At 56.2% G+C, this 10,624-nt stretch overlaps 1 protein-coding gene across 3 annotated transcripts in view; it reads left to right on the top strand.

The window, feature by feature from the left end:
- Positions 1-7,199, top strand: part of LOC103590348 (twinfilin-2) — an 18,280-nt gene extending 11,081 nt beyond the window's left edge. For 2 of the 3 annotated variants that reach the window (XM_008572566.1, XM_008572567.1), the window contains one exon: positions 3,977-7,193. In XM_008572566.1, the coding sequence (XP_008570788.1) occupies positions 3,977-7,063 (3,087 nt within the window). In that variant the 3' untranslated portion in view covers positions 7,064-7,193. Of the gene's footprint in view, positions 1-2,963; positions 3,051-3,976 lie in introns of those variants that run through there. The other variant, XM_008572569.1, reaches the window with a different exon arrangement.
- The last annotated feature ends 3,425 nt before the right edge of the window (positions 7,200-10,624 follow it).

Genomic DNA, 10,624 nt, shown 5'->3' on the forward strand with positions numbered 1-10,624 from the left:
ACAAAAAAAAAAAAAAAAAAAACCAGAACTTTGGGCCGAGCCCGTGGTGCACTCGGGAGAGTGCGGCGCTGGGAGTGCAGCAGCGCTCCCGCCACGGGTTTGGATCCTATATAGGGATGGCCAGTGCGCTCACTGGCTGAGCGCAGTGCGGCCGGTCGCAAAAAAAAAAATAAACAGAAAAAACCAGAACTTTATTCTGTCACAGCTCTAGAGGCCAGAAGTCTGGAATGAATCTTACAGGGCTAAAGTCAAGGAGTTGGCAGGGCTGGTTCCTTCTGGAGGCCTCAGGAGAACCCATTTCCTTATCCTTTCCTGCTGCTAGAGACTGCCTGCGTTCCTTGGCTTGTGGCCTCTTCCTCCATCCTCAAAGCCAGAGCAGAGTCATCTCCAATTCTGTTTCCCTCTACTTCTGTGGTCACATGGCCTTCTGTGGCTTGATCTCCCTCTGTCTCCATTCTATAAGGGACACTTTTGATTACATTTCATCCTCCTCCCACCCCTGCCTATAATCTAGGATGACCTCCCCATCTCAATATCCTTAACTTAATCACATCTGCAAAGTCCCCTTTACCATGTAAGGTAATGTCTCCCAGGGTCAAGGGATTAGGACATGGATCTCCGTGAGAGACATCATTCTGCCTACCACACTGGATAAGGGTTCTTCTCATGGAGTTTCCCAGCCCCCCGGACAGGTGTTTCTGTGGTCATCTGTAGCTTGCTGTCTGCAGTCTGTATGTGTCCTCTAGTGTGTGTGTACAGTCTTCTCTGTCAGTTCATGGTCTTTCTCCAGCACCTGCTTTCCTGCCCCTAAGGGAAGCAGGGTGGCTATGGAAGGGATGGTGTGCTGGATCCCTTGTCCTAACTAGAGACTCTGGGAAAATATTCCTGGGGCTTGGGGTTCAGCAGGAGCCAGAGCAGTATTCTATAGCTCTGGGAAGTAGGTGGAAGGCTCCTCCCATCCCAGGTGGGCAGGGCCAGAGGCGTGGGATTGACAGCTGCGATTCAGCTGCTCAGTGGACTCCTGGCTCAGGGCAGTGTCCCATCCTGGGGCCTTTCTCAGTCCCTGTTAACGCGCCTAGGATTGCAGTGGGGAGAGCTGGGACTGTAGCTAGAAGAGGTTATGTAGACCCAGAAGAGGCTTGTCCTTGCCCATCCAAACACTGGTTCCCAGGCAGGCAGGAAGACGACGCCATCACCCCATGCTGCTGAGCTAGCTGGATGCCTGGCACCTCAGAACCTACCTGCGATGACACCCACCCAGAAGTGCGCCTGGGAGGAGCGGGTGGTAGATGAGCAACCCTGCCTCCTCCCAGCAGAAGCCCCATTGGTTCTTTTGTTCATTCATTCATTCATTAGCCTTCACTCAGAGACACCCTCTCTGTGCCTCAGGCCTCCAGAAGGAACCAGCCCTGCCAGCTCCTTGACTTTAGCTCTGTAAGACTCACTTCAGACTTCTGGCCTCTAGAACTGTGACAGAATAAAGTTCTGGTTTTATAAGCTACTAGTTTGTGGTAATTTGTTACAGCAGCCAGAGGAAATAAATTCACCCAGATCCCTGATATCACAGTGCTGGAGACCCATAGATTCAGCAAATATTGAGCACCTACTATGTGCTGGGCACTGTACGGACAGAAGATCCCTACATCAAGAAGCTGATATTCAGCAGGGAGTAATACAACATACCATGAAAACTCTGACACAGTGTGTTAGCAGTTGAAAAAATGTTAAGACAAGGAGAAAAATGGAGCAGGCAAAGGGGCTCAGGAGTGTCAGATCTGGGGTGGGAGTTTTATAAGAAAGTCAGGGAAGGCCTCATTGAGGGGGTGACATGTTAGCAGAGACTGAAAGAAGGCAAAGGAAGAACCACATGAGAATCTGGGAAAAGAGCTTCCAGGCAGAGGGAACACCACGTTCAAAGGCCCTGAGGCAGGGGAGTGCACGTGTGTTCCAGCAACAGCAAGGAGGCCAGCATGACTGGAGATGGGCCAGGACGGCAGTGAGAGGGCAGGTCCTATAAGATGTTGTTGACTATTATGGGGACTGTGGCTTATACTCCAGAGACAGCCATGGAGGGGTCTGAGCAGAGGAGGGGCCCAATGTGACTTAGGTTTGCATGGGTCTCTCAGGGACTCATTGTGGGCTGTGAGAGCGGAAGCAGACAACCAGGGAGGCGGCAGCGCCTGCACTGGCCTAGGCAAGAGATGATGGCGGCTCAGACCAGGCTCATGGGCAGGTGGCGGGTGGTGGGCAGATTCTGAAGGTGGAGCCAGCAGGACGTGCTGAGGGCTTCTGGGTTACCCCGAGGCTTTGGGCCTGAGTAGTGTGAGGTATAATCACCTGGATTAGAAGAAGCCAGCTGCGTGCCTGCCCTCAAGAAGACCCAGCTGAAGTGATGTGGTTTGTTCTCTGGTGGGGCACCAGGGGCCCTGGGGATGTGGAAGAGGAGGCCCCATTCCTGGAAGAGGTCGCTGCAGAGAAGGCAGGTGCAGCCCCAGCCTCCTGCTCATGCTGCCCCACCCCGGGGCATGCAAGGCCCCACGGAGCTCTGGGGACAGGGCCAGCAAGGGCAGGAAAGGACAGGTTGGGGATCCCTGTCCTGGGAGTACTGACTGTGGAGCAGGGGCTGAGGTGTGAGGGTGAAAGAGTCTTCCTGGGACATGGGAGGGGCCTGGCCCAGGTCTGCTGCTATCTGGAATTCCCATCTCTCAGTGACCTGAGATCGGGCTCTGGGCCTTCCTCCTCCCCACAACTCCCAGAGGACAGGTGTGAGGGAGGCCCATGTGGGACACAGGCTGCCTGAGTGGGGAGTGGAAAGAGGAAGGGCTGAAGGGGCTGTCTGCCATGCAAATAGCCTCTGACTCACTGCACCCTCACTCTCTGTGCCCGCCACCTGTGGGGGTGAGGGAGGGACTTACTAGGCTGTTGTGAAATTCTCACTTCCTCTGTTCTCTGAGCCCTGGGAAGGGGCCCTGAGTGCAGAGCATCCTTCCTGCAGCTGCTGCCTGGTCTGCCAGCCAGACCCGCTGGAAAAGCCCTCACTCCTTATCATGGTAGGACAGCAGCTCTCAGCCCCCTGGGGAAGGGGACAGCCTGGGAAGGGGTGGGAAAGAGGCAGGTTTGGCAGCTGCAGGAAACAGCAAAAGGGGCAGTCACCTGTGTGGCCCTGGGACACTCACTGAACCCTGAAGACATCAGAGAAGAAGCTCTTTTCTGAGCAGTGAGATCCAAACCCACTGGGTGGATGCGGATGCTCAGGTCTGGGGCCTCAGTCTGTGGTGGAGCTGGGCTGCAAGCCCAGGTTTGGATGCTCAGGGCTGGGCTCTGTCTGACACTTGCAGCCCACCCCTCCCTCAGATCTGCTCTGACCCATAGAGGTTGAGGGCTCTCAGGATGGGTGAGGCAGGCAGAGGGTGAAAGAGCTGGGCAGTGCCAGCCTCGCTAGGGTTCCTGGTGGAGACTCTTATTCCTGCCTGGGTCTTGGTCAAAGGGAGAGGAGGGATAAGGGGAGGCTGGTGGAGGGCAGAGAGGGGACTTCAGGGTGGCTGGAGGGAAGGAAACCAGCTGCCACATTGCCCGGGGGAAGGAGAAATAACCTCTGAGGAGAGGAAGGGGAAAGTTAGGGAGAGGTCCGGCAGGCCCATGGCCACTTTGCCTGTCCTTCCTATCTAGCTGGGATTTGGTTATGAGTGAAAGTCCCAAATCATGAGTCCAGATTCCAGGTTTCAGTCCTGGTTCTGAGTCCACATTCTGAGTCAGAGGCAGAGTCTGACTTCCCTCAAGTTCAGGCTTCTTCTCAGCCTTGGAGGGGTGAGGAGGGGGCTCACAGCCAGGGAGGAAGGCACCTCAGCAGCCTCTGTGGGGAGGGCTTGGAGAGAGGGGGTTGGAAGCCCTGCTTGGAAGACCCTCATGAAGTGGAGTGGGTAGAGGTGGAGTTGGGGGCTGGACACTCACACACCCCCCCCCCCCCGACCTCCAGGGCTCCTGCCGCAGAGCCCTGCCCCCCCCGTCTCTCCTGGTGCAGGCCGCAACACTGGCTGTGGCCCTGGCCCTGGGCACGCTGCCTGCCTTCCTGCCCTGTGAGCTCCAGCCACACGGCCAGGTGAGCTGCAACTGGCTGTTCCTGAAGTCCGTGCCCCGCTTCTCTGCTGCAGCACCCTGTAGCAATGTCACCAGTCTTTCCTTGCTCTCTAACCGCATCCACCACCTCCACGACTCTGACTTCGCCCATCTGTCCAGCCTGCGGAGGCTCAACCTCAAGTGGAACTGCCCACCGGCCAGCCTCAGCCCCATGCACTTCCCCTGCCACATGACCATCGAGCCCAACACCTTCCTGGCCGTGCCCACCCTGGAGGAGCTGAACCTCAGCTACAACGGCATCACGACTGTGCCTGCCCTGCCCAAATCCCTTGTGTCCCTATCCCTGAGCCGCACCAACATCCTGATGCTAGACCCCTCCAGTCTTGCTGGCCTGAATGCCCTGCGTTTCCTATTCATGGATGGCAACTGCTACTACAAGAATCCCTGTGGGCGAGCAGTGGAGGTGGCCCCGGGCGCCCTCCTTGGCCTGAGCAACCTCACCCACCTGTCGCTCAAGTACAACAACCTCACAGCAGTGCCCCGCAACCTGCCCCCCAGTCTGGAGCACCTACTGTTGTCCTACAACCACATTGTCAAACTGGCACCTGGAGACCTGGCCAGTCTGACTGCCCTGCGTGTGCTTGATGTGGGTGGGAACTGCCGCCGCTGTGACCATGCCCGCAACCCCTGTGTGGAGTGTCCTTATCGTTCCCTCCAGCTACACCCCGATACTTTCAGCCACCTGGGCCATCTCGAAGGCCTGGTGTTGAAGGACAGTTCTCTGCACAGTCTGAACTCCAGATGGTTTCGTGGTCTGGGCAACCTCACAGTGCTGGACCTGAGTGAGAACTTCCTCTATGACTGCATCACCTATACCATGGCCTTCCAGGGCCTGGCACAGTTGCGCAAGCTCAACCTGTCTTTCAATTACCAGAAGAGGGTGTCTTTTGCCCACCTGCAGCTGGCACCCTCCTTCGGGAGCCTGATCTCACTGAGGGAGCTGGACATGCATGGCATCTTCTTCCGCTCACTCAGCGAAACCACGCTCCGACCGCTGGTCCACCTGCCCATGCTCCAGAATCTGCATCTGCAGATGAACTTCATCAACCAGGCCCAGCTCAGCATCTTCGGAGCCTTCCCCAGCTTGCGCTGTGTGGACCTGTCGGACAATCGAATCAGCGGAGCTTCAAAGCTGGTGGCCACCACAGGGAAGGCAGATGGCAGGGAGAAGATCTGGCTGCGGTCTTGGGATCTTGCTTTAGCCCCACTGGACACTCCCAGCTCTGAGGACTTCATGCCCAGCTGCAAGACCCTTGATTTCACCTTGGACCTGTCACGGAACAACCTGGTGACAGTCCAGCCAGGGATGTTTGCCCGGCTCTCACACCTCCAGTGCCTGCGCCTGAGCCACAACAGCATCGCGCAGGCTGTCAATGGCTCGCAGTTCCTGCCACTGACCAGTCTGAGGGTGCTGGACCTGTCCCATAACAAGCTGGATCTGTACCATGGGCGCTCGTTCACGGAGTTGCCGCGACTGGAGGCCCTGGACCTCAGCTACAACAGCCAACCCTTCAGTATGCAGGGTATAGGCCACAACCTCAGCTTTGTGGCCCAGTTGCCCACTCTGCGCTACCTCAGCCTGGCGCACAACGACATCCACAGCCGTGTGTCCCAGCAGCTCTGCAGCACCTCGCTGCGGGCCCTGGACTTCAGCGGCAATGACCTGAACCGTATGTGGGCTGAGGGAGACCTCTACCTTCACTTCTTCCAAGGCCTGAAAGGTTTGGTCCGGTTGGACCTGTCCCAGAATCACCTGCACACCCTCCTTCCCCGCAACCTGGACAACCTCCCCAAGAGCCTGCAGCTGCTGCATCTCCGTGACAATTACCTGGCCTTCTTTAACTGGAGCAGCCTGGCCCTCCTACCCAACCTGGAAGCCCTAGACCTGGCAGGAAATCAGCTGAAGGCTCTGACCAATGACAGCCTGCCCGCTGGCATGCGGCTGCAGAGGCTGGACCTCAGCAGCAACAGCATCAGCTTCGTGGCCTCTGGCTTCTTTGCCCTGGCTGTGGAGCTGCGAGAGCTCAACCTCAGTGATAATGTCCTCAAGACGGTGGAGCCCTCCTGGTTTGGGCCCCTGGCGGGTGCCCTGAAAATACTAGACGTGAGTGCCAACCCTCTGCACTGTGCCTGTGGGGCGGCCTTTGTGGACTTCCTGCTGGAGGTGCAGGCTGCCGTGCCGGGTCTGCCCAGCCAGGTGAAGTGTGGCAGTCCAGGCCAGCTCCAGGGCCACAGCATCTTCGCGCAGGACCTGCGCCTCTGCCTGGATGAGGCCCTCTCCTGGGACTGTTTTGGCCTCTCACTGCTGGTGGTGGCTCTGGGCCTGGCTGTGCCTCTGCTGCACCACCTTTGCGGCTGGGACCTCTGGTACTGCTTCTACCTGTGCCTCGCCTGGCTTCCCCGGCAGGGGCAGCGGGGCAAGGACGCCCTTCCCTACGATGCCTTCGTGGTCTTCGACAAGGCGCAGGGCGCGGTGGCCGACTGGGTGTACAATGAGCTGCGGGGGCGGCTGGAGGAGCGTCGTGGGCGCCGGGCGCTCCGCCTGTGTCTGGAGGAGCGCGACTGGCTACCCGGCAAGACGCTCTTCGAGAACCTGTGGGCCTCGGTCTACGGCAGCCACAAGACACTGTTCGTGTTGGCTCACACAGACCGGGTCAGTGGCCTCTTGCGTGCCAGCTTCCTGCTGGCACAGCAGCGCCTGCTGGAGGACCGCAAGGATGTCGTGGTGCTGGTGATCCTGCGCCCTGACGCCCGCCGCTCCCGCTACGTGCAGCTACGCCAGCGCCTCTGCCGCCGGAGTGTCCTCTTCTGGCCCCACCAGCCCAGTGGGCAGGGCAGCTTCTGGGCCCAGCTGGGCACGGCCCTGACCAGGGACAATCGTCACTTCTATAACCGAAACTTCTGCCGGGGACCCATGGCCGAATAGCCCAGAGCAACAGTCCTGCACGGCCCCACTTCTACCCTCACCTGCTTCTCTGCCTGCGGTGCCCCAACCTGCTTCCCTCTGCAGTTCCACTGCTCTGCCTTCCCCACCCCTCACACCTCAATAAACGCTACTGGAGACCAGATGGCTAACCCTGAGGTTAGGGTTAACCTGGGGGTGTGGGTGGCGGGATGGAAGGGATGATTGTCCAGGCCTTCATAAAGAGGGATGAGATAGTTTGGGGAAAATTGCCGTAGAGAAGGATAGGACAAAAGTCTGCAGGACAGGGAAACTGCTAAGGGCAGTTTAGTTCATGGACATGTTTCCAGGGCAATCTGATTACAGTCACTGAATGTGGTCTTGGTTCTTCCCAGAGAGCAGGGTAGGTCTCCTGCCCCTTTCAACTACACCCCAAATGCCCTGCCCTACCTTTCTCAGACAGACCAGATAGCCTCCTGCCAGACTTGGGTCAGCGCCCCTCTGTTGTGTATTGGTCTCGGGTATATGCCTCCCTCACCTACTAGACTGAAAGTGCCTAGAGGGCAAAAACCTTGCAGGCCTGGTTCATTTCTGGCCCTCAGCAAAGACCCGAGAGGCAGCAGCGGGGGTGGGGGGAGGGGAATTTGTGGCAAATTCAGAGGGGTGATTGCGCCCTCTGGTGGCCATGCCTGTGCTGGGCGAAGAAGGCTGGCCCAGACTGGGGAGAGGAAGGCTTGTGGGTGCATCCCTGCGGCAGGGAGCTGGGAGCCACAGAAGATTCTAGGGTGAGCTCACAATCCATCCTTTTCTGTTTCCACCTAGAGATACATGCTGGGTCTCTCTGTTCTGATATCAAAGGGACACCTAGGTGAGCCGCCACCTGGCTACAGTGATGAGCTGATTTCACTTATGTGGGAGACTCAGCCACATCTGACCAGGATGGAGAATGCGTGCATGTTTCTATTTTTGATATGCAGTGTACATTTCAGGGTACAGCTGGGAACCACGACGACCAATGTTTGGAGACAACCTGTTCACGGTCTGTACACAGCAAGTGTGTGTGGAGTCGTGGGTAGTGTCAGGCCTGGAGCCTTTGAGAAGCATTGTCCCGGGCTGGCTGCCTACACCATCACCACAACCAAACCTGCTTGTTGAGGAGCAGGGGAGAAACTTGCAGCCTGACCGTCAGAACCTGGGCCTGAGGTTGAACCAGTTTGGCTGGCCCAGGCCAGTTTGGGATCTGCTCAACCACTCAGGGCCTTTGCGGGGAGGTTGGAGCTAGCTGCAGACAGCCAATTTTGCAGACTGATTGTGAGCAGCCCTTAGGGAGGGCAGTGGTTTTCTTTTTCCTCCCTCCAGAGCATAGCTGTGAGGGAAGTAGAGGCCACCTTCCTTTTTCTGATTTGGGCATCAGAGCTCCTGTGTGTGCCAGAGTTCCCTTTTATCTGCTCAACTGAAAGACAGAAGGAAGACCTACCAATTGGAAGCCCCGCATGGGCTCTGACCTGTGTACCTCTTTGGCCTGGTGCCTGGAGAGAAAAGAAAACCAGTGAAGTCTTTTCCCCCAGGCTGGAGACAGGGGGAGTCCCCTGTTAAGTGGCTCTGATACTACCTTGGCCACAACCAGGAGCAGGAGCAGGAAGCAGGACCCTGTCCAGAGCACCATATTTTGCATGTAGGAAGTACGGCCTGCCTATCTTTCAGGATAGCCAAGTCTGCCCTCTGGCAGTTCCAGGTAGAACCTCCATCTACCCGTCCACTGATGCTCACAGTCCTAGTGCTTTGGGGGCTAGGGATTCAGAAGAGGAGCATTTTAGAGACGAAGTGTAGCAGCTGTGGTAGGACTGTTGGGCTTGACTTGAGCAATTCTGGGGGTCCGTGGCACTTGGCTCTGTGTTGTCTATGGGATTGGAAAGGGCAGAGCTTCACTATTTCAGATCCTGCAGGAGGTGGTCAGAGTTGGACCCCAGTGGGGCTTGCTGGGAGGTAGTCCCCACCTCACTGTGGTTAGGGTGCTCATGGCTGGCCCCAGGCCCTTGCCTCCACACTGCCTGCTGTCCTTGAGCATTAACACAGCCACTGGCTCTGTGAGACTCAAGTCAGATTGCTGGGGCTGCATCCTAGCTCTGCCATTTGGGTTGCCTCAGGCAGGTGATGTCCCCTTTGCTCATCTGTAATGAGTTTGCACATCTGTAAATGGGGATGGCCAGAGCTACTCTGCGGTCGTGGTAAGGATTAGTGGTAATGTGTATAAAGACTTGAAGTGCCTAGCAGGGCCTCAGCTGTCATTTTGGGGTAAGGGATTTATGCTCAGGACCATCAGCTGATATGGCTTCAATGTTTATCTCTCCCCCCGGAGAATGATCCTCCTAGGCCAGGGACCATGCCCAGAGCACTGACAGAGTTCAGATGTGTTTGAATCAGAGGCACACGAAGCTGGGAACAACAGCTCTCCCTGAAAGCAGGACCAGGAATCTGGGGAAAGTATGTGGACATTGGTGCTGGCTCGTGCTGGGGAGCAATGAGTACCAGACAAGGAGAGGTCTTGGCACGAGACATAGGAAAACCTGACAGGAGGAAGACTTCCATGTGAGGAGAGTCTCCCTACTAAGCTTTTACAATGCAACTCACCCCTTCCCTCTATGAGTGGAAAAAGCACACTTGGTTTCTCCCACTATATCTCAAAACTCGCTTCTGACACCAGTGGAAAAAGCACACTTGGTTTCTCCCACTATGAGTGGAAAAAGCACACTTGGTTTCTCCCACTATATCTCAAAACTCGCTTCTGACACCAGGTGTGGGGGATTTCTCCCCACCAGCAAGCAAGCAAGCAGTTGTCCAGTGGACACCGGCTGGTGTCTTCCAATTCAATTCTGAGACTATCTACCTGGAGATAGGGTCAGATCCCAAGGTTGAGGGTTCAGTCCCCAAGACTGTCCCTCACTTTGATGCTACACACAAGCCTCAGGCTCTTTTACCTGTACTCTTGACTGGCTATAAATTGGGGTTCCCATGGCCCTCTCCTTGGGTTTGGTTAACTTGCTAGAGCAGCTCACAGAACTCAGAGAAACACTCACTTACATTTACCAGTTTATTGAAAAGAATATTACAAAGGATATCGATGGAGAGATGCACACGGCGAGGTATGAGGGAAGAGGCGTGGGGCTTCCATGCCCTCCCCAGGTGCGCCACCCTCCAGGAACCTCCACGTGTTCAGCAATCTGGAAGCTCTCTGAACCCTGTCCTTTTGAGTTTTTATGGAAGCTTCATTACATAGGCATGATTGAATCATGGACAACCATGTAGAAATGTGATTGGATGAAAAGGGTCTGATCTAACACTAATAAACTAAGTCTATTATTATTAGTTTGTTCAGATTCTTCTTGGCCTTTCTGTGCAGCATTCCTTCCACCAGGGTTTGGGGCAGGACCCTTTCTGGAATGGGGGTCTTTCATCTCCAATCAGACAAGGGTCAGAGGATTTCTTTATGGCCAGCTCCAAGACAGAAAGGCAGGGGAAGATTAGAGTCCTGCCTTGGGGAGAAAAAGGAGCAGGAGAAAGAAGGGCAGGAGAAGGTCAGAGAGT

Source organism: Galeopterus variegatus, unplaced genomic scaffold, assembly GCF_000696425.1.
Source record: "Galeopterus variegatus unplaced genomic scaffold, G_variegatus-3.0.2 Scaffold806, whole genome shotgun sequence".
Classification (NCBI taxonomy): Eukaryota; Metazoa; Chordata; class Mammalia; order Dermoptera; family Cynocephalidae; genus Galeopterus; species Galeopterus variegatus.